This window comes from Pan troglodytes, chromosome 8 (assembly GCF_028858775.2).
Source record: "Pan troglodytes isolate AG18354 chromosome 8, NHGRI_mPanTro3-v2.0_pri, whole genome shotgun sequence".
NCBI classification, from domain to species: Eukaryota; Metazoa; Chordata; class Mammalia; order Primates; family Hominidae; genus Pan; species Pan troglodytes.
The window spans coordinates 34,584,812-34,609,292 of NC_072406.2; the positions used below are offsets into that span (position 1 = coordinate 34,584,812).

The window sequence follows — 24,481 nt, forward strand, 5'->3', positions numbered from 1 at the left end:
ACCCAGGCTGGATTGCAGTGGCACAATTACAGTTCACAGCAACCTTCAACTCTTGGGCTTAAGCAATCCTCTCACCTCAACCTCCTGAGTAGCTGGGACTATAGGTGCATGCTGCCGCACCTGACTCATTATTTTTTTTTGTAGAGATGGGGTGTCACTTTGTTGCCTAGGGTGGCCTTGAACTCCTGATCTCAAGCAATCCGCCTCAGCCTTCCAAAGTGCTGGGCTTACAGGTGTGAGCCCCTGTGCCTGGCTGATTTCTAAATTTCCTCTTTACTTCTGGAATTTTAATTTATTATTATAGTTTTCAGTTATTTGCATCAATTTAGAATTTTGTCTTGTGTGTACTTGATCATAGTAAGCATACTTATTTTAAAATCTTTATCCGATAACTCCAAAATGGTGATCTGTTTTGATTTTCTTATTTCTCCTTATTTTCATTCATATTGTCTTGTCTGTCATGTGTTTTGTACTTATTGTGCTGGAAATTATATGTAATGAAGAAATTTTAGGCTGGGTGTGGTAGCTCATGTCTGTATTCCCACCACTTTGGGAGGCTGAGACTGGTGGATCACTTGAGGTCAGGCGGTCGAGACCAGCCTGGTCAACATAGTGAAACACCGTCTCTACTAAAAATACAAAAATTAGCCCCGTGTGGTGGTGGGCACCTGTAATCCCAGCTACTTGGGAGGCTGAGGCAGAATTGGTTGAACTGGAAGGAGGAAGTTGTAGTGAGCCGAAATCATGCCAGTGCAGTCCAGCCTGGGCGACAGACCAAGGCTTTGTCTTTAAAAAAAAAAAAAAAAGGGGGGGGGGAATTATTTGTAGCCAAGATGATACTGTTTTCTTTTAGAGAGGATAGATGTATATTTGCATCTGCTTGGTGCCTTGGGGGTTGTAATTTAGGATTACCTTCGTCAAATTTCAGTTTGAGATGGTCAGAGGCCTGGTGTAGTCTCTTTGAGGGTCTATGTACTTTTTGTGTATTCTTAGCTCTAGTTTGCCCTTCAGTGTTGCATCTGAAACGAGAGGGGTTTACTTGTTCCATTTTTCTGTTGGTTGTTTCTGAATGTACATCCCTGTACTGTTAGGCCTCTGAGTTTGTCAAAAGTACCCTTCAGGCTGGGCGCGGCGCTCACGCCTGTAATCCCATCACTTGGGGAGGCTGAGGTGGGCGGATCACCTGAGGTCGGGAGTTCAAGACCAGCCTGACCTACATGGAGAAGCCCCACCCCGACTAAAAATACAAAATTAGCCGGATGTGGTGGTGCATGCCTGTAATCCCAGCTACTGGGGAGGCTGAGACAAGAGAATTGCTTGAACCCAGGAGGCGGAGGTCGCAGTGAGACGAGATCGCGCCACTGCTCTCCAGCCTGGGCAACAAGAGCGAAACTCGGTCTCAAAAAAAAAAAAAAAAAAAAAAAAAAAAAGGACCCTTCATCCTCACCACCGCTTTCTCTGAAATAGGCAAATGTTCCCTGGGCAAAAGTGGCCAAAAACTGTACCTAGGACTTTCATTCTTTTCTGGTTTTAGCCCAGAAACTCCTCACTATCATATCAGCTCTTTAATACCTTCAGTCGGGAGGCTGAGGCAGGAGAATTGCTTGAACCTGGGAGGCGGAGGTTGCGGTGAGCCGAGATCACGCCATTGCACTCCAGCCTGGGCAACAAGAGCGAAACTCCATCTCAAAAAAAAAAAATTTAATATGAAATTTAACACATTTCAAATTAAAAGTGAAATGATTGTTATTACTAATATTAAAAATATTGACACTAAGATAAAAATAATTTCATGTTGACATTTAAAATGATTAAGATAATTAAATTTTGTCGTAAGTATTAAACTTTTAAAAACTCCTTTTATAGTGGTTCTCAGAGGTAGCGTTGATCTGAATATTTAGTCTGCCTGTATAAGAAGTGTTAGTGCCAACATCTGAATTTATAAATGTTTCCCTTTATTTATGTAACTGTACATCATGACTGGGGAAATGATTAAGAATGCTTTTTTTGGTAGTGGTTTGAGTATTCTCAAGCAATGGAAGTAAGACAGCAATGAGAATTTGTTAATGTCCTTGTTTTGCATTTATTTCAATAGACATTTAAGGGATCTGTTAAGGAAGTTAACGGTGTTAATTTGCTTTTGATAAAACTGAAAAGATGACATTTATTTATTTATTTTTAGGTTGGGCCCATGTGGTTTGTGCCCTGTATATTCCAGAGGTACAATTTGCCAATGTTTCCACAATGGAACCAATTGTTTTACAGTCTGTTCCGCATGATCGTTATAATAAGGTACAGTGGATATTATTTTATTACTGTTTGAATATCACTACTGGGAAGTAGAAAGGAAGTTTTTGTGTTTTTAAAATCACAGGTCTCCATCAAATTCAGGGAGGTTTGGAAAAAAAATTACTACTCCAAACTGCAGTTATTAAAATGTTATTAATATGTTACTAAGGTCACAGGAGTACAAAGCAAGCAAAACTGTGTTACCCTTTATAGTAACCTAGGTATTTACTATTCTACGATATACAGGATATTTTAATCCTTACAAATTGGTGCTTTATGAATTACTGACCTCTTCTGCGCTTTCAAGTATCGAGAGTCTGTTAAATTTGAATTAATTATTATTTTGCATAATATTCATTACAATGTATCATACAATCTTTTTTGAAGAACAGTCCTATATTAGAATGTTACTTGTCTCCTCCTCCCAAAGTTATTTGTACCCCAAGATATGGTTTTTATTGTTGGCCTTAAAAAAAAAGTTTGCTTTTTTCCTGTATATTTTTCTTCATTTAGTACGTATATATTATTGTTTTATTCTCCTGTGCATTTTAGGTTTTACCATTACCCAATGTGCCTTTAAATATAGTTTTATTATTTAATTGAAGGTACACATTCCATCCGTGGAAGAAATTGCAGCCAGCTTTAAGATTTTAAATGTTTTTGTGTAAAAAACCTTTTTATTTTGTAATTAATATTTATTTTAAAAACTTGAAAATACAGACAAGTAAATAAATATAAGACAAAAATCATTCATAATCTTCTTATTCAGGCTCATCCAGGTTTTTTTCTGTGTATTTTTGCTTATAGTATATGCTTACAAAAAAGTTGAATCGTTTTCGCTTATATTTTTTGTTTGCTTTTGGAACTTACACAGCTTCTTTTGCGAGTCAATAAATTGTGTTTCTGCTGTATTTTTAATAGATACTAAGTCTGTAATACAAAATATCATGAGATTCAACAAACTGTAAATTTAATTAAGCAACCCTTTGTGGTTGAAGGGCCTAGTTTGGTGTCTGGCATTTAGTATACACTGCTAGCATCTGTGTAAAAGTGTGTGAACATTTTGGAAGCTTCAATAAATACATTGTGTGAAATTGTCCTCTGGAAGTTACACTGTATTAGCTATATGTGAGATTGCTCATAACCCTATATTATATTAGGTACACTGTGTTACCCTTAAAAAACTTTGCTATTCTTTCTAGTAAAAAAAAAAAAAATTAAAATGTTTGAAAGAGTTTGAGTACTGGTAAGGTTAATTATTTTAAAGTTTTTTTTTTGAAGATTATTCATGTATGTTAATTGACCTTCCATATCTGTTTATTTTAATATTATAAATTTTTTTACAAAGTGTTTTATGTTAGAGATCATATTATTTTGTCTTGTATGTTTGCTGTGTGTGCTTTTTCCCATAATTTAACATTTGGTTTTTAATTTTGTTACGTCTTCATAGCTTTTGTTGTTAGGATTCTAGCAGGTTAATTTTTTCTAATGCAGAAGTTTACATTTTTGAGGTAATTTACGCAAATGCTCTTTATTGTTTCTGCCTTTGATGCTGTGCAAAGAAAATCTTTATATTAATGCACTTTTTTTTTTTTAGTGCTTTGGAAGTTCGTTTTTAAAAACCTTGTTTTTCTTTTTAATTTTAAAAGCATTAAAACTGACAAACAGGTTGCAGGAATAGTACAGAAGAACTCTTCCTTCCCTAAACCATTTGAGAGTACTTAACCAATATAATATGCTGTCACCCCTGAATACTTCAGAGTTTCCCATAAAGAAGGATACTCTCTTGGGAATATACAATATGCCGTCAAAATAAGGAAATTAACAGCGATACATTATTACTCTCTGATCTTTGGAACCCATTCATGTTTTTGTAGGCATATTCTTTATAGCAGAAGAATCACAAACTGCATTTTGACTCTTTGGTCCTTTTTTTCTTTTTTTCATTATTATTATTATTATTTTTTTTTATTGATCATTCTTGGATGTTTCTCGCAGAGGGGGATTTGGCAGGGTCACAGGACAATAGTGGAGGGAAGGTCAGCAGATAAACAAGTGAACAAAGGTCTCTGGTTTTCCTAGGCAGAGGACCCTGCGGCCTTCTGCAGTGTTTGTGTCCCTGGGTACTTGAGATTAGGGAGTGGTGATGATTCTTAAGGAGCATGCTGCCTTCAAGCATCTGTTTAACAAAGCACATCTTGTACCGCCCTTAATCCATTCAACCCTGAGTGGATACAGCACATGTTTCAGATAGCACAGGGTTGGGGGTAAGGTCACAGATCAACAGGATCCCAAGGCAGAAGAATTTTTCTTAGTACAGAACAAAATGAAAAGTCTCCCATGTCTACCTCTTTCCACACAGACACGGCAACCATCCGATTTCTCAATCTCTTCCCCACCCTTCCCTGCTTTCTATTCCACAAAACCGCCATTGTCATCATGGCCCGTTCTCAATGAGCTGTTGGGTACACCTCCCAGACGGGGTGGTGGCCGGGCAGAGGGGGTCCTCACTTCCCAGTAGGGGCGGCCGGGCAGAGGCGCCCCTCACCTCCCGAACGGGGCGGATGGCCGGGCGGGGGGCTGACCCCCCCACCTCCCTCCCGGACGGGGCGGCTGGCCAGGCGGGGGGCTGACCCCCTCACTTCCCTCCCAGACGGGGCGGCTGGCCGGGCAGGGGGCTGACCCCCCCCACCTCCCTCCCGGACGGGGCGGCTGGCCAGGCGGGGGGCTGACCCCCCCACCTCCCTCCCGGATGGGGCGGCTGGCCCGGCAGAGGGGCTCCTCACTTCCCAGTAGGGGTGGCCGGGCAGAGGCGCCCCTCACCTCCCAGACGGGGCGGCTAGCCGGGCGGGGGGGCTGACCCCCCCACCTCCCTCCCGGACGGGGTGGCTGGCCGGGCAGAGGGGCTCCTCACTTCCCAGTAGGGGCGGCCGGGCAGAGGCGCCCCTCACCTCCCGGACGGGGCGGCTGGCCGGGCGGGGGGCTGACCCCCCCACCTCCCTCCCGGACAGGGCGGCCGGCCAGGCAGAGGGGCTCCTCACTTCCCAGTAGGGGCGGCCGGGCAGAGGCGCCCCTCACCTCCCGGACAGGGTGGCTGGCCGGGCGGGGGGCTGATCCCCCCACCTCCCTCCCAGACGGGGCAGCTGGCCAGGCCGGGGGCTGATCCCCCCACCTCCCTCCCGGACGAGGTGGCTGCCGGGCGGAGACGCTCCTCACTTCCCAGACGGGGTGGCTGCTGGGCGGAGGGGCTCCTCACTTCTCAGACGGGGTGGCTGCCGGGCGGAGGGGCTCCTCACTTCTCAGACGGGGCGGTTGCCAGGCAGAGGGTCTCCTCACTTCTCAGACGGGGCGGCCGGGCAGAGACGCTCCTCACATCCCGGACGGGGTGGCAGGGCAGAGGTGCTCCCCACATCTCAGACCATGGGCGGCCGGGCAGAGACGCTCCTCACTTCCCAGATGGGATGGCGGCCGGGCAGAGGCTGCAATCTCGGCACTTTGGGAGGCCAAGGCAGGCTGCTGGGAGGTGGAGGTTGTAGCGAGCCGAGATCACGCCACTGCACTCCAGCCTGGGCACCATTGAGCACTGAGTGAACGAGACTCTGTCTGCAATCCTGGCACCTCGGGAGGCCGAGGCTGGCGGATCACTCGCGGGTAGGAGCTGGAGACCAGCCTGGCCAACACAGCGAAACCCCGTCTCCACCAAAAAAATACGAAAACCAGTCAGGTGTGGCGGCACGCGCCTGCAATCGCAGGCACTCGGCAGGCTGAGGCAGGAGAATCAGGCAGGGAGGTTGCAGTGAGCCCAGATGGCAGCAGTACCGTCCAGCTTCGGCTCGGCATCAGAGGGAGACCGTTGAAAGAGAGGGAGAGGGAGACCGTGGGGAGAGGGAGAGGGGAGAGGGGGGAGGGGGGAGGGGGGAGGGAAGAGGGGGAGGGGGAGGGGGGAGGGGAGAGGGAGAGGGAGACTCTTTGGTCTTTTTATTTATTTTTATTTTTGTACAGAGTCTCACTCTATCACCCAGGCTGGAGTGCAGTAGCGCAGTCTCGGCTTACTGCAGCCTCCACCTCCTGGGTTCAAGTGATTCTTGTGCCTCAGCCTCCCGAGTAGCTGGCATTACAGGTGTACACCACCACATCCAGCTAATTTTTTTGTGCTTTTAGTAAAGACAGGCTCTTGCCATGTTGGCCAGGCTGCTCTCGAACTCCTGGCCTCAAGTGATCTGCCTGCCTCAGCCTCCGAAAGTGTTGGGATTACAGGCGTGAGCCACCCCACCCGGGCCTCTTTGGTCTTTTTAAATCTCAAATGGTAACTCAGTCTTTCCCTGAGTTTCAGAAATTTGATACTTTTGAATATTACAGGCCAGTTATTTTGTAGAGTGACCCCCATTTGGATTTGCCTGATATTTCATCATGATTAAATACAGTTATGTTTTTAGCAGGAGTATCACATATGTGATTCTGTGTTCTTTTCTTTGCATCCTATCAGGTGGTACATAATTTCAGTTTTTCCTTGATCACTTGGTTAAGGTGTGTCTGTCAGTTTTCTCCACAGTGAGGTTAATCTTTTTTCTCTTTATAGTCAGTATGGATTTTGTGGGGGAAGTACTTCATATATAAACATCTTGTTCCTTGTGCCTTTTCCTCACTAATTTTAGCATTCATTGATGTTTCTTGACCTAATTTATGACTAGGATTGATGGCAAGTAGTGGTTTTCTAATTTCACCCTTTCTTTTACATTCATCAGTTGACATTCCACTCTAAGGTGAAGCTTTCTTTACTTGCTGATTATTTGTATTAGTATGGACTTATGCTATTTTATTTTAATGGGTCATATTCCACTAATGTCATTTATTTTGATGTTCATACTGTCTCAGGTTTGCCTGGTGGGACCTCTTTAAGCTGGCTTCTGTGTCTTTTGACCTATCATTTCAGAGAAGCATTTCTCTACTTCTGACACAACAATATAATCTAGGCTCATCTTGTGTTATTCCTGTTGTAGTTCTGAAATCACCATTTCTCTGAGTAACCTTGATTTCTTTTTGGTGAGAATAATATTTAGAAGCCAATGTGGGTGCTAGGTGTGGGTTATTGCTACTCTCAGTCAGCATGGCTAGGAAATGTGTGTTTGTGTGTGTGTGTATTCCTACGGAGATACATATTTCTATAAATTCACATCTATTGTTTCTATATCTATGTAGAAAACTGTGGGCCAGGCGCGATGGCTTATGCCTGTAATCCTAGCATTTTGGGAGGCCGAAGCCAGCGGGATGACTTGAGGTCCAGAGTTTGAAACCAGCCTAGCCAATGAAACCCCGTCTCTACTAAAAATACAAAAATTAGCTGGGCATGGTGCTGCACGCCTGTAATCCCAGCTGCTTGGGAGGCTGAGGCATGACTAGAATCACTTGAGTCCTGGAGGCAGAGAGGGTGCAGTGAGCCAAGATCACACCACTTCACTCCAGCCTGAATAACGGAGTGAGATTCTGTCTCAAAAAAAAAAAAATTGGCTGGGCCTGCTGACTCACGCCTGTAATCCCAGCACTTTGGGAGACCCAGGCGGGTAGATCACGAGGTCAGGAGTTCAAGACCAGCCTGACCAAGATGGCGAAACCCCATCTCTACTAAAAAATACAAAAATTAGCCGGGTGTAGTAGCAGGCGCCTGTAATCCCACTACTCAGGAGGCTGAGGCAGGAGAATTGCTTGAACCTGGAAAGCGGAGGTTGCAGTGAGCCGAGATCGCACCACTGCACCTCAGCCTGGGTGACAGAGTGAGACTCCATCTCAAAAAAAAAAAAAAAAAAAAATTAGCTGGGCATGGTAGTGGACGCCTGTAATCCCAGCTACTCGGGAGGCTGAGACAGGAGAATTGCTTGAACCTGGGAAGCAGAGGTTGCGGTGAGCCAAGATTGTGCCACTGCACTCCAGCCTGGGCGACAGAATGAGACTCCATCTCAAAAAACAAAAAGAACAAGCTGTGAGGTCACAATACTTTGATTCATTATGTGAATATACATACACACACTAATCTCTATTACTGTATCCATCTCTATATATTGAACTCCATATGCTCATGGCAACTTCTCCAAATCTAGCCCAACAAAACAGGGTTCATTTTAATTTTTTCCCCCATATTTATGATTCTCAGACAGAAACCTGACTCTTAATATTTTTAATAGTTTACTTATTTGATCAAAGTGACCCTGTCTCACTTTGTCACCCAGGCTGGAGTGCAGTGGTGCAGTTTTGGCTCACTGCAGCCTCGACCTCTTGGGCTCAAGCAGTCCTTCCACTTCAGCCCTCTAAGTATGTGGGACTACAGGCGCACCCATCACACCCGGCTAAGTTTTTTGTATTTTTTTTGTAGAGTTGAGGTTTCATCATGTTGCCCAGGCTGATCTTGAACTCCTGAGCTCAAGTGATCTGCCTGCTCTGGCCTCCCAAGGTGCTAAGATTACAGGCATGAGCCACTATATGGGCCCAGCCCCATCTCGTGGCTTTAAGACTAAAATGTTCAAGTAGAAAAGGAGCGAAGGTAGACCAAAGAAGGAATTATTTAGATATAAACATTTCATTAGCCTAGAATAATTTTAGAATATGGTAAGATATGTGCCCAACTTTCCCCTCCCACCTGGTTAGTCAACTTTTTCAACACTATTGCTGAATAATCTATGTTTTCCATAGTGATTTGAAATATTATTTGAATCATTACTAAATTATTGAATACTTGAGTATGTTTCTGGACTTTTTATGTGTTCCTTTGGTGTGTCTATTTTTATCCTGGCACCACACACACTATTTTAAATTATTGTGGCTTTATATACATTTTAGTACATGGTAAGACAAATATTGTCATGTATTTATTTTTCTAGATGAACATTAGGACTAATAAAAGCACAATTTAGACTGTATTAGAGTTACAGTGAAATACTGTTTTAGGGATGAATATATTTTTACAATATTGAATCTTTCCTGAGATAGAACACACACACACACACACACACACACACACACACACACACAGAGTTAATTGAAACATTTCTTAGAATGAAGAGATAGACACTAAGTTTTAAATTCCTGACTTATGTTCATGAAACATATTACCCTGTTTGTAAAACAAGTCTTGTGTCTACAAATTGATCACTGGCATGTATTAACGAGATGATAATAAGGCCCCTGATATTCATATTTGTATGAAAGCACTGAATATATTTGCATTTGTCTATATCTAATAAATGTTTATTTTTGCTTGACACTTTATACTAGTTACTTAGATGAGTGCTTAAATTGATTTTTCTTTTCTGGAGAATTGAATCATTTTGAAAAGCAAAATCTTGCAGTTCTGGCTGTAAAAAAATTCTTTTGCTCTTTTTGATACATCAGCTGATTCTCATTTTGAAATTTTCTATTTGACTTCTCTCTGTTGTCTTTGTGTGTTCTCTCTCTCCAGCCCCCCTCTCCCCAACCCTAGTTACACATTCTCTTACACTTGGTATTCTCTTTTTTTCAGGAATAGTAAACTATTATTCATTATATTTGTTTCTTGTGGTCTCTCCTCCCCTCCCACTCCCCTCTTCTTTTTTTTCCAACATGGTCTTGCTGTTGCCCAGCCTGGAGTGCAGTGGTGCAATTACAGCTCACTGTAGCTTCTACTTCCCAGCCTCAAGCAATCCTCCCATCTCAGCCTCCTGAGTAGCTGTGACTACAGGCATGCACCATCATGTCTGGCTACTTTTGTTTTATTTTTTATAGAGATGGGATCTCACTATGTTGCCTAGGCTGGTCTTGAACTCTTGGATTCAAACAACCCCCCTGCCTTGGCCTCCCAAAGTGTTGGAATTACAAGCGTGAGCCACCATGCCTGGCCTCTTTGTGTCTTTTGTGCTTGTCAAATTGATATATTATTTGCTTTCTTACTCTCAACAGTTCCAAGACTCAAACACCTATTTATTTGATAAGGACTGTGGAAGAATGACACTATAATATCCCTCACTGTTATTTCTTTTCTCTTAGCTACCAAAGGCAGCAAGCATTCCAATCTAAACTTTTGGAAATGGCAGTGTATAGTAGCAGCTTAAAATTGTTCATGAGATTAAAATCTATAATCTCACTCACCAACATTGCCTATCTCAGTGCTTTTCTTTTTGTAATATTTATTTATTTAGAGATAGAGTCTTACTCCATCACCCCAGGGTGGAGTGCAGTGGACAGTTATGTCTCACGATAGCCTCAAACTGCTGGCCTCAAGCAATCAGTCTTCCCACCTCAGTCTCCTGAGTAACTAGGAGTACAGGTGCCACCACCACACCTAGTTTTTAAAAAAATCTTGGTAGAATTGGTAGAGAGACAGCATCTTGCTATATATAGCCCAGGCTGGTTGTGAACTCCTGGCCTCAAGTTATTCTTCGACCTCAGCCTCCCAAAATGCTGGGATTACTGTCAGCCACTATGCCTGGCCCTATCTCCGTTTTTTGTTTTTGTTTTTGTTTTTAATATTTATTTGGCTTCTGGAGTACTCTAGATGATAGGTATTTAATATAATCTGATAAGAAATTGATTGGGAGATTTTACAAAAACTGATACTTCAGGGAAGGTTACATTGCTGGGCAACATGGTATTAAAATAAGACAGGTCAAATTTGAGAAATCTGTGATTCTACAGGTTACCCTACAGGTAACTGACTCAATGTCTCAGTCCTAAATTTCCAGGAGAGCAATTCTGGTATAAGCACCTGGATTTAGAAGCTATTTTCACCTAGACAAACATGAGTACCTAGGCACCATTCCATTATTAGAAATTGAGCATAGATGCTAATTTCTAGAAAAGAGAGATGGGTTGTCCAGGTGGGCAACAAGTTGCAGTTTTGATCAGGCTGCTGCTGCTGGTGGTTTATCCAGCTACAAAATTCCAGGATACACAGTTTGCCTCTTTCTCCCCTACCCCCAGCTGGCTCCCCCATTATAGGTCAAATTTATTTTTTATTTTTTGAAAGTTGGTAGCATTGACATATCCTGGAATTGTGACCATTTAAATTCTCAGATAACACACCATGTGATAATCTTTTTATAGGGTTATGTCAAGAATCTTTTGTATATACCACCTCTTCCCCACAGTGATGAAGAAACAAAGGAATGCATGTTAGTTGCAAAAAGTCTGAGTGAAATAGACTCCTAGACTAACTTATCTTATGTGACACTAGGGGCATATAGATCATTTTTAAGGGAATATAAGTAACCGTGATGATTAATGTTTTCAAATTGGTTTTAATTTTTTGAAACTGTTGTTGTGCCATGTAATCCATTATGGTTTTCTTCACATAAACATTTAAATGGAGTTTTTTCCTTTATCTAAACTCTTTTTTTTTTTTTTTTTTTGAGACAGTGTCTTGCTCTGTCGCCCAGGCTGGAGTGCAGTGGCGCAATCTCGGCTCACTGCAAGCTCCACCTCCCAGGGTTCACACCATTCTCCTGCCTCAGCCTCCCGAGTAGCTGGGACTACAGGTGCCCTCCACCACGCCCGGCTAATTTTTTTTTGTATTTTTAGTAGAGACGGGGTTTCACCATGTTAGCCAGGATGGTCTAGATCTCCTGACCTGGTGATCCACCCATCTCGGCCTCCCAAAGTGCTGGGATTACAGGCGTGAGCCACCGCGCCCGGCCTATCTAAACTCTTAACCACAAAATTTTTTTCTTTTTTTTTGAGATGGAATCTCACTCTTTCCCAGGCTGGAATGCAGTGGTGCGATCTTGGCTCACTGCAACCTCCTCCTCCCGAGTTCAAGCCATTCTCCTGTCTCAGCCTCCCGAGTAGCTGGGATTATAGGTGTCCACCACCGTGCTCGGCTAATTTTTTTTTTTTTTTTTTTGTATTTTTAGTAGAGGCGGGGTTTCACCATGTTGGCCAGGCTGGTCTCAAATTCCTGATATCAGGTGATTTGCCCACCTTAGCCTCTGAAAGTGCTGGGATTACAGATGTGAGCCACTGTGCTGGCCTTGATCAATTTCTTTTATGTCTGATATAAAGAAGAGCTTTGGGGCTTATTTCCAATTTTATTCAAATGTTTTCTAATTTGTCTGCTTCTGCTTTTAAAGCTTTAATACTTAATCTACTTATTATAACATTCTTTTATTAAGAATTTCTGAAATTGTCAAATATATAAAACAGTAAGCAATAATATAACAAACACCCTGTGTAGATTCATCACCCAATTCTAACACATGACCAGCTCATAGCCAATTTTTCATACACCCCCTGTAGTAGGGCCGCTGTAACAAAATATCACAAACTGGGTGACTTGAAGCAGCAGAAATTTCTTCTTACAATTAAAGAGGCTACAAGTCTGAAATCAAGATATCAGCTGGGTGGATCCTTTTGAGAACTCTTAAGGGAAATCTGTTCCATGCTTCCTAGCTTCTAGTGATGGATGTCAGTGGTTGACAGTTTTTGTTTTTTTGTTTTTTTTTTTTAATCACCCTAATCTCTGCTTCTATCTTCACATTCCATTCTTCCTTTTTCTGTGTCTTCATATGGCTATCTTCTTATTAGGAGACCAGTCATATTGGATTAGGGTCCTGCCCTACTCCATCATGTGACCTCATCCTAATTACATTTGCAATGATCCTTTTTCCAAATAAGGTTACTGTGTAAGATACTGGGTGTTAAGGACTTCACATACATTTTTTGGGGACCACAGTTCAACCCATAGCAGTCTGCCTTCTGGACCCCCCAAAATTTATGTTCTTTCCACATACAAAATAGGTGTGCTGTATCCCAATAGCCCCCAAAAGTGTTAATCCATTTTGATGTAAACTCTGTAAGTAAGTCTCACATCTTACCTGAATATAATAAACTCAGAAAGTCCCAAATCTCATCTTCTGAGTCATCGGAATTGGCGATGGATTAAGACTTTGGTTAATCCTGAAGCAAAATTTCTATCTCTGCTGGGCATCTCTGGTGGCTCAGGCCTGTAATCTCAGCACTTTGGGCAGGCAGATGACCTGAGGTCAGGAGTTCAAGACCAGCCTGGCTAACACAGTGAAACCTGTCTCTACTAAAAATGCAAAAATTAGCGAGGTGTAGTGGCACACACCTGTAGTCCCAGCTACTCGGGTGGCGGAGGCAGGAGAGTCGCTTGAAGCTGGGAGGCAGAGGTTGCAGTGAGCCGAGACTGTGCCATTGCACTCTAGCCTGGGTGGCAAGAGTGAGACTGTTTAAAAATAATAATAATAACTTCTATTTCTAAAGCTGTGATACATAGAAAACAAGTTATCTGTTTCTGAGATGCAGTGGTGGGACAGGTGAAGAAGCATTCCCATTCCAAAAGAGATAAATTGGAAGGAGAAAAGGGGTTTAAAGCAGGTTTGTAAGTCTGCAGGACAAATTCCATTCAGTTCTGAGACTTGAAAATAGTTCTCTGTGGCTTGATATTCCGTTCTCTAGGTGCATTGACATGGCCTTACCCCTTGGTCCTGGATTGGCAGCCTGCCCATTTTTTTTTTTTTTCTTATGACTGCTTAGTTCCTGTTTTTTGTTTTTTTTATTTCTACCTTTTTAATCTTAAGTACAGATGCTTCTTGAGTTATGATGAGCTTACATTCTGATAAGGCAGGAGTATTATTTGAGTCCAGGAGTTTGAGGCTTTAGAGTGTGATTATTGCACCTGTGAACAGCCACTTCACTGCAGCCTAGGCAACATAGTGAGACCCCATCTCTTTAAAAAAAAAAAAAAAGAAAGAAAGAAATATACCTTATTTATTTAACATCTTGGCTTAGCCTAGTCTACCTTAAACATGCTTAGAACACTTACATAGCCTACAGTTGGGAAAAATCATCTGTCTACACAGTTCACTGGACAAGCAAGCATTGGTTGTTTAGTCTCATGATGGCGTGGCTGACTGGGAGTTGTGGCTTGCTGCCGCTGCCCAGCATCACAAGAGAATATTGTACTGATGTGTATCAGGTTTGCATCATGGTGGTAAAGTTGAAAAACTGTAAGTAGAATGATTTTAAGTTGGATACCATCTATAGATACTTTCTAGTATGCCATTTTCATTTCTTTTATTTTTCGTTGTTATTTTATTTTATATATTTTTTTGAGATAGGGTCTTGCTCTGTCACCCTGTTTGGAGTGCAGTGGCACTGTCACGGTCACTGCAACATCAACCTCCCGGGTTCAAGTGATCCTCCCCGCTCAGCCTCACAAGCAGCAGGGACTACAGCCATATGCCATCATGCCTAAGTTTTTTATTGTTTATAGTGACTGGGTATGTTGCCCAGGCTGGTGTCAAACTCCTGGGCTCAAGCTATCCTCCTGCTTTAGTCTCCCAAAGTGCTGGGAACTACAGGTGTTTGGCTCACTGGCCTGGCCTTTATGATTTTTAAAACGATTTTTCTTGGGTTATTTTCTTAGTGGTAGTTGTAGGGCTTACTGTCTTTATCTTAACTTGCTAGACTGTACTTAATTTTAGTAAGATGTATAAGCATATCTTTTTTTTCTTAAGCATATCTCATTTTATTGGGCTTCTTTTTATTGTACTTCACAGGAATTGCATGGTTTTTTTCTTTTTTACCAAATTGAAGTTTTGCGGGAACCCTGGAGTAAGCAAGTCTATCCGTTTCATTTTTCCAACAGCATGTGCTCACTTAGTGACTCTTTGTCCCTTTTTGTTAATTCTCATATTATTTCACACATTTTCATTATTATATCTGTTATGGTTATGTATGATCCGTGACCTTTGACGTTACTGTGAGGTGAAGTTAATAAATGTTGTATGTGTTCTGACTGCTGTACCAGCTGGCTGTTCCCTCATCTCTCTCTACTCTCCTTAGGCCTCCTTGTTCCCTAAGACACAACAATATTGAATGTAGACCAATTAGTAACCCTTTGACAAGGTACATAGTCACCTAAGAGCTCTGTTGAAGATGTACAAGAAAATGTTCTTTTCCTACCTGCTAACAACATCCGTCCTGCAGTCTGTGGATCCAGGAGTCAATTTGACGTAGAGGTCTGATTTAAGAAACACCTTTCGAAAGGCTATGGCTGCTATACAGAGGGTGATTCCTCTGATGGATCTGGGCAAAGTACATTGAAAACTTTCTGGAAAGAATTCACCATTCTGGGTACCATTAAGAACATTTGTGTTTTGTGGGAGGAGGTCAAAATATCAACATGAACCGGAGTTTGAAAGAAGTTGATTCTGTCCTGCATGGATGACTGAGAGATTCAAGACTTTGATGGAGGTTGCAGATGTGGTGGCCAATAGCAAGAGAGCTAAAATTAGAAGTGGAGTCTGAAGATGTGACTGAATTGCTGCAATCTCATGGTCAAACTTGAATGAATATCTTCTCATAGATGAACAAAGAAAGTGCTTTCTTGAGATAGAATCTATTTCCTGTGAAGATGGTGTAAACATTGTTGAAATGACAACAAAGGATGTAGAATATGCCCTATACTTAGTTGATAAAGTGGCAGCAAGGTTTGAGAGAATAGGCCCCAATTTTGAAGAAAGTTTTACTGTAGGTAAAATGCTGTCAAACAGCAGCACATACTACAGAGCAATGTTTTATGAAAGGAAGAGTCAATTGATATAGCCAACTTTATTGTTATAAATGGCTGGGTGTGGTAGTTCACACCTTTAATCCCAGCCCTTTTGGAGACAGTAGGATTGCTTGAAGCCAGGAGTTTGAGACCACCCAGGGCAATATAGCAAGACCTTGTCTCTACTTGAAAGGTAGTGAAAGTGCCACAACCACCACCTCATTGAGTCAGAAGCCATCAACACTGAGGCAGGACTTTTTACCAGCAAAAAGATAAAGACTTGTAGAGAACAGTTTTCTCCTGTAAAGCTCCATTGCCCTCTTCCACATTTTGCTATTATTATAATAAACATTATAAATGTTAAAAACTCAACAATATGTTGTTAAACTTATTGTTTTATGTACTCTATGCTTTTTTTTTTTTTTTTTTTTTTTGAGATGGAGTTTTGCTCTTGTTGCCCAGGCTGGAGTGGAATGGCACGATCTCGTCTCACCACAACCTCCGCCTCCTGGGTTCAAGCAATTCTCACACTTCAGCCTCCTGAGTAGCTGGGATTACAGGCATGTGTCACCACGCTCAGCTAATTTTGTATTTTTAGTAGATACACGGTTTCTCCATGTTAGTCAGGCTGGTCTCGGAACTCCTGACCCCAGGTGATCCGCCCACCTTGTCCTCCCAAAATGCTGGGATTACAGGCGTGAGCCACCCCTGGCTAGGTGTTAATTCTTCATTATAGCTTTGTCCCAATCCTGTTTCATTGTATTATTGTCACATTTGTATATGTTACAGTCTTGGCAATACAATTTGTAGACATTGTTTAATTCAGCTATTTAAATTAAATAGATAAGAATGAAGAAGAAATACCTAATCACACTGTCTTACTTCCTACATGGTCCTTATCAGAGCTGTTTGTTTTTCATGTAGATTGCAATTGCTGTTTGGTGTCACTTGATTTTAGCTAAAATAATTTCCTTTAGTATTTCTTTTTTGTCACATCTGGAGCAAGAAAATCTCTAAATTTTTATTTTAAAATGTTTATATTTTGCCTTTATTTTTGAAAGACAGTTTTGCTAGTTATAGGATTCTTGATTTACAGGTGTTTTTTTTTTCTTCTTTTTTTTTGGTATTTTGAATATGTTATTCCATTGCCTTCCGGCCTCCATAGTTCCTGATTGGATCTCAGGTGTTAATTTTATTGTATTTATCTTACATGTGGCAGGTCATTTTTCTTGTTCTGTTTTAAGAGTTTTCTCTTTCTTTTTGGCTTTTTTTTTTTTTTTTTTGAGACAGGGTCTTGCTCAGTTGCCCATGCTGGAGTGCAGTGGCACGATAAAGGCTCAGTGCAGTTACTGATCTCCTGGGCTCAAGCCATCCTCTCACCTCAGCTTCCTGAGTAGCTGGGACTACAGGCTTGCACCATCACGCCTGGATAATTTTTTTTTTTTTTTTTTAAAGTAGAGGTGAGGTTTTGCTATGTTGTCCAGGCTGGTGTTGAACTCCTGGGCTCAAGCAGTCCTCCTGCCTCAGCCTCTCAAAGTGTTGAGATTACAGATGTGAGTTACCACTCCTAGCCACTTTCATTATTTTTAATGTGAATCTCTTTGTTTTCATCTTATTTTGAGTTTGTTGAGATTTTTGGATGTATAATTTTTTTAAAATCAAATTTTGGAAGTTTTCAGCACTAGATTTTCAAATGTAGTTTCTATCTCCCTTTCTCTTCTTCTGGTTATTGATACATATGTAAATTTAATGGTGTCCCACATTTTTTTCAGGCTGTTCTTTAGGTTGTATAATCTAAGGAAAAAACCGTCCGTTAGGTTATGTAATCTCTATTGATCTCTTCTTAAGTTTGCTAATTTTTTTCTTCTCCCAATTAAATCAGCTTTTGAGTCTTTTAAATAAAATTCAAACTCCAGATTTTCCATTTGTTTGAGGTCTTTGTCTCCTAAGTCCAACATCTGGGTACTCTCAAAGACAGTTTTTCTTACTGCTCCTTTTTCCTGTGTGTGTTCTTTATTTTTTAATTTTTTTGTTGAATACCTATTTTAGGTAATATAGCCCTTCTGGATAATGATTCTTTCTTCTCCCTGTGTGTCTTACTGTTGTTTGTTTGGTCATTTATTTGTTTAATCACTTTGCCAGACTGATTTTCTGAAGTCTATTTTTCCAATAGTATACAACCTCAGATGGCCCTGCTCAAACAAATGTAGGACCCACCTTCCCTCCACCAGTTCCCCATTTTTTTTAGCTTGACCTCCTAGGATTGCCACACCTTGGGGCCACATAAACCACTTATTGTCCTTAACCTCTTAGCCAGTTACATTTTCACCCTTTCCTTTTGGAGGTGTTTGTTGTTTAGACACTATTTTCCAAGGATATCAGAGGTTATTTTCCAATCATTTCTTAGAGGGTGTACAATTGAGCTTATGCACAGTCTTTTGACCGTTAGGTATGAATGTGATTTTACTTTGAAGTTTGACTTTTGAGGAATTGCCCCGGGTCAGAGTAACTAACTTTTCAGCCAGTTTTTGATCAGAGGTTGTGCTGTAGCCCCCTGAGCTTTATTGATTGATGCATTTGTATTTGGCTTAGGGAATGCTTTTAGGTTCGTCACAAATCCTGATACAATTTCTCCTCATTGGGTGCAGCCTAGTTCATGTGCACAACATTCTAGAACCCCAGGGATGAGTGTGATCCCAGGAGGGCCCTTCTTGCTTTTTCTAGTTCACTCTGTTAATCTTCTGGCTGTTCAGTTGTTGTACTTGTTTCTCCTTGTAACTATCGTTCTTGTCCTAATTGCTAACAAGTGTCCATTGTTTTGTTTTTTCCCTCTGACTTTACTTAAATTGTAGTGAGTACACTGGAAAATAGAATTCAGGTACTCTTTATTAGTTTTCTTTTTTTTCTTACTTGTTTTTGTTTGACAAATCATAATTGTGTATGTTTGCAGAGTACAGTGTGATGTTTTCTCTCTCTCACACACACACACGCACACACACAGATTGTGAATTCTCCATTATTTTTGACAAAAACCTTAAGCATGAACTCTAAGCCTGTTAAAAAACAAAGTCTGTCCTCAGGCAGAGCTGCTGAATTCTTTGGTTCTTACAGTCCCCTTAAGTGTACACCCTCTGCCCTACTGCTCTGGAACTGGGGATGGGACGAGTAGCCTTCTTCTGAAGAGACACTCTTGCTCTATAAGAGGGTATTGAGAGAAGGGAAGGGTATGATAGCTTCTTGTTTTTCCAGTTTGTTTCTCATAATTAATATGGAACTTTCCACTCTACTAAAAGCTGGGGCAGGGATGATAGGGCCCTAGCATTCTTGGCTTTTTGTGAGGATGGGGATCTGTGAATGGGAGCTACCAGGTCTGAGTTGAATCAGAGACACTGGCAGCCTGGCCGTCATAGGGTAAAACTATAGTCCTAGACTAGAAGCTGAGTTGGAGGGAGCCCTCATCTTCTTGGCCACACCATCTAGAGTGGACCATCTGTCATAGGGAGCTGTTGGGGTGGTGATGCTGGGAGCACGTTGTGACTTAAATGCTATAGACTCTTAGTGTCATTATTGAGATTTAGTAGATTTACTTGGGTAAATTTTTTTCTGTATGTCGGTAGGACAATTCCAGAGACTACTTGACTGTTTTTCACCTGTGAAATGGTTACTTCTCTGGGGAGGAGATCTCCCATTCTGGATGTTTCACCCCCCTTCTTTTTTTTTTTTTTATAAATAAAAATTATCATATTTTTAAGTTTTATGGGATGGTTAAGTAATGATTTCTATTCACTGCCAGCTCTTTGGAAGTTACTGAGGTATTTGAGGCCTCTTTTGCATATTTTCCCCAAATTTTGCCATATAGAGTGTTATTGTTTCAATGTGCTCTATTCTTTTTAAATTTTTTTGATCATTTGTAGGCAAAAATGCATGCTAAATTCTTCCATTGTAACTAGTACTTAGGAATACTTTTATTCAGTGTGTCTAGATAGGTTTTGTTGTTATTTGGGATTTTACTTTTTAGAGGTATAAAATGATGTTTGTAATTCAGTTGAGTCTGAATCCTAGTTTTTCTTTCTTTTTTCTTTTTTTTTTTTTTTTTTCCTTTTTTTGAGATGGAGTTTCTCTCTTGTTGCCCAGGCTGGAGTGCAATGGCATGATCTTGGCTCACTGTAACTTCCACCTCCCTGGTTCAAGCGACTCTCCTGCCTCAGCCTCCTGAGTAGCTGGGATTACAGGCATCTGCCACCATGCCCGGCTATTTTTTTGTGTGTGTGTGTGTGATTTTAGTACAGACAGGGTTTCACCATGTTGGCCAGGCTGGTCTCGAACTCCTGACCTCAGGTGATCCACCCATCTCGGCCTCCCAAAGTGCTGGGATTACAGGTGTGAGCCACCACGCCCAGAGAATCCTAGGTTTTCAATAGAGGAGTTGAAATCATGTACCTAGTTAGATAATTAGTTTTTTTTTTTTTTTTCTGTGTCCTTGTAAATATTGTTGCATGGTGTTATTTGGCACCACAGTGCAGAGTGAATGAAACCATTTGGTTGTGTTGAAGTTGGGCTAGGTTATGCTTTATTACTATTTAGAAATTAGTTTCTTTTTCAACATGTATCACCTGATTATATGTAGTTAGACATAACTTTTTGTATCCTCAACTTGCAGTCTGCTGATTTTATTCCTTATACACCGATACTTACAGACTGTTGTTTTTGCAGTTCAGTCTTCTGTCACATGACCAGCCATGATTTTGAGCTGTGAGAAGTTAATATTGCGTATTAGTTACTTGCACATGGAAAATGGAAGATGTCAGTCAAAGTTTCTCGGGGTGTTCATTGCCTTTGTATCTCTTGGGCATTTCTGACCTACTTAGCTAAAGTATCTTCTTCTGTAGCCCACATATGTCAGCTTGGTGGGGCTGAATGACAGCCTACCCGTATAGGATTCCTCACAGACAGTGGAAATGAATGACCTAAACCTTGCTAATTCGTGTAGGGCTGTTATTTGTCTCTTAGGTTCCAATACCCTGTTTCAAACCCTCTTAGATATGATTACTTCCTGCAGAGGGGAAAGATAAACATTGTTTTTACACCCTTGTTACAGGAATCAGTTTTGATGACAAGGTGTTGGGAAGAAGAGGTGTGATAGACTGTGTCCTGGCCCGCCAGCCTCAGTGCCTGGGAAGAGTCTTCCTGTCTTGCAAAGTTTGTGAGACTGATGAAGATAATGCCTTTGTGAATTTTTTTAATAGGACTATTTGTATGTCTTTGTTTATATTTTTCTGTTTGTATTATATGCAAAAATTAGATTATTGTCCAAAATGAATTCATATTTTGAGTTAAGATAGGTTACTTAGTATACCTGATCTTCATTTCTGAAGATAATTGTAAAATTCTGATTCATGTTAAGAACATGTATGATTTTTGTCTTTTTTTTTTTCACCCCAAGACTTGCTACATTTGTGATGAACAAGGAAGAGAAAGCAAAGCAGCCACTGGTGCTTGCATGACATGTAATAAACATGGATGTCGACAGGCTTTCCATGTAACATGGTAAGGATGTTTCCATTGTTGCACAGAACTGAACTTGGTAAATACCTTGCGCAACAATCATAAGTTAAAGACTTAGATACTCAAACATTAATTATGGTAAACTTTATTGGTATAGTTTCTATGTTCACATTTACTTATTTGTAATAAAGATAATTTTAATAACTGAATGTATTTACCAGAGTGATTTTGCAATAAGTGGACTCTGGTTCTGATGTTTTATTCTCTGTAAGCTTCAGTTTCGTCTTGTTTAAAATTTTGGTATTGATTACCTATCCTTCGATTTGTTATTATGATTAAATGAGCTAATCTAGGTAAGCTTAGTGCAGTGTCTGAATACAAGGATTCGGTGAATGATAGTACTTCCTTACCTTCTGTGTCTCAAGTGAGTAGTGTAACCACTGTCATTCTCAATATTACAATGGCGACTTCTCAAAAACTTATTTAAGATACTCTTTCATGCCGGGTGCAGTGGCCCACACCTGTAATCCCAGCACTTTGGGAGGCCGAGGTGGGTGGATCACCTGAGGTCAGGAGGTCCAGACCAGCCTGGCCAACATGGCAAAACCGTGTCTCTACTAAAAATACAAAAATTAGCCAGGTGTGGTGGCACATGCCTGCAATCCCAGCTACTTGGAAAGCTGAGGCAAGAGAATCGCTTAAACCTGGGAGGTGGAGTTTGCAGTGAACCGAGATTGCGCCATTGAACTCCAGCCTGGCGACAAACCAAGACTCTGTCTCAAAAAAAAAAAAAAAAAAAAAAAAAGATATTCTTTCAGCAACAAAATTTCAAGGGCAAAAATTATTTACAACAATATATTTTACATAATAGGTAACAGTTCCAAATAAAAAGTTTGGGAATAATCTGTGCACTAATTTTAAGAATCAGTCTATGCTTCACTGCCAGTGTAAGTACATGCTCATTTCCTGAGTTTTTAGTGTGTGGTTATATGAAATCTGTTTTATACTACTATTGTGAAATGGAAAACGGGTTTTGACTTTTATAAATTCTCGTAATGACTGTACCAAATTTCTCAAAGATGAAAGTAGTTTTTGGGGTATGAGATCTGTATACTAATATAATTTTGGAATGTTAAAAGTGTGAAAGGTCAAATTGAAAAGATGGTGATTAGAACTTCAGCGTTTTGTGTTTTTAAAAATGAATATGCTAGGCACTGTGGCTTACGCCTGTAATCCCAGCACTTTGGGAGACAGAGGTGGGCAGATTGCCTGAGCTCAGGAGTTCAGAGCCACCCTGGGCAAGGTGGTGAAACCCCATCTCTACTACAAATATGAAAAAATTAGCCGGGCATGGTGAAGCATGCCTGTAATCCCTGCTACTCGGGAGGCTGAGATGGGAGAATTGCTTGAGCCCCGGAAGGCCGAGGTTGCAGTGAGCTGAGATCATGCCACTGTACTCTGGCCTGGGTGACAGAATGAGACTCCATCTCAAAAAAAAAAAAACGAAAACAAAAAACAAACAAAACGAATATTAGCTGGGTGCAGTGGCTATGCCTATAATCCCAGCACTTTAGGAGGCCAAGGTGGGAGGATTGCTTGAGTTAAAGAGCAGCCTGGGCAACATAGCAAGACACCTCATCTCTACTAAAAATAAAAACAAAATTAGCCAGGTGTGATGGTGTACTCCTGTAGTCCCAGCTATTTGGGAGGCTGAGGTGGGAGGATTGCCTGAGCCCAGGAGGTTAAGGCTGCAGTGAGCTTTCATTGCACCACTGCACTCCAGCCTGGGTGACAGAACGAAACCCTGTCTCAAAAAAAAAAAAAAGAATATTGTAACATTAGGTTTCATTTTCATTTCTTCCATTGCTTTTTACTGAAAAGCACAATTTATGTTTATCTCGCTTATTGTGCTGTGACTTAAAGCACTTAGAGTTGCAAATTTAGTCTTGAGTGAATGCATGTTTTCCTTGTAAGGTTATGTAATCTGCATCCGTGGGCTAAATACCATCACTTCGGCCCTTTAGAGGAATGGCCTTTCCATTTGTACGTGTGACAGATTGAAAAAGTAAAACAAAGTGTTAACTGATGGGGTGGGATTGAGGGGGAAGAGAATGTATCTTAAACTTAATATCTATTTGGAGACATAAAACATGTATACATCTTCATCCTAATAGAGATGTGTGAAGAGTTTGTTTTAAGCCATAAATATAACTTTAAAAAAAGATCAGTTGCAGGTTGGAGTGAAATACACTTGGTCACAGCGAGAATAAAGCTTTTTATTTTCTCATTTTTTTCTTAGGAGATGTTATTTTCTCAGAGCATGAATGATTGGAAGTAAATTTTATTTGCTTATATATACAGGTACTGTGATTTTAGTATATCAATAAATATACTTGGCTTTTATTTTCAGCGCTCAGTTTGCTGGACTGCTTTGTGAAGAAGAAGGTAATGGTGCCGATAATGTCCAATACTGTGGCTACTGTAAATACCATTTTAGTAAGCTGGTAAGAATTTCTCTTGGATTTAATGAAATGATTATGATTAGTTTTGACAATAGAATGACACTTTTATTAAAAAAAGCATATAACAGTTCCTTTTTCCTTGAGTTTTTGGCTGGAGATTGTGTTTAGCATGTTCTTTATTGGAAGTAAATAGATCTGTTAATAGTAATTTTAAAAGATTTTGCTTGCTTCGGTGTATTTGTAAAGGTGAATATTCTAAAGTACTCTCATTTAGAATATATATTAGTATTAGGCCGGGTGTTGTGGCTCACACCTGTAATCCCAGCACTTTGGGAGGCCAAGGCGGGTGGATCACCTGAGGTTGGGAATTGGAGACCAGCCTGACCAGCATGGGGAAACCTCTTCTCTATTAAAAATACAAAATTAGCGGGGTGTGCTGGTGCATGCCTGTAATCCCAGCTACTTGGGACGCTGAGGCAGGAGAATTGCTTGAACCCAGGAGGTGGAGGTTGCAGTGAGCCGAGATCCTGCCATTACACTCCAGCCTGGGAAACAAGAATGAGACTCCGTCTCAAAAAAAAAAGTAAATAAAAAAATAAAATAAAATATATAAATATTGATAGTGAATGTTGGTATACATTTAGTGAAAAAATTAATCTGTAGGAAACTGTTTATATTTTTAATGTCT

The 24,481-nt window shown here is 40.9% G+C and overlaps 1 protein-coding gene across 31 annotated transcripts in view; it reads left to right on the top strand.

Moving 5' to 3' along the window:
• MLLT10 (MLLT10 histone lysine methyltransferase DOT1L cofactor) overlaps window positions 1-24,481 on the top strand; it is a 222,768-nt gene that overhangs the window by 68,829 nt on the left and 129,458 nt on the right. For all 31 annotated transcript variants that reach the window (XR_010146821.1, XM_063781470.1, XM_063781476.1 and 28 more), the window contains 3 exons: window positions 2,183-2,292; window positions 21,270-21,373; window positions 23,742-23,835. Coding sequence is in view for 29 of the 31 variants with exons in the window: in XM_016962745.4 (XP_016818234.1) it covers window positions 2,183-2,292; window positions 21,270-21,373; window positions 23,742-23,835 (308 nt within the window). In the remaining 2 variants the exon portion in view is untranslated. The remainder of the gene's footprint in view (window positions 1-2,182; window positions 2,293-21,269; window positions 21,374-23,741; window positions 23,836-24,481) is intronic.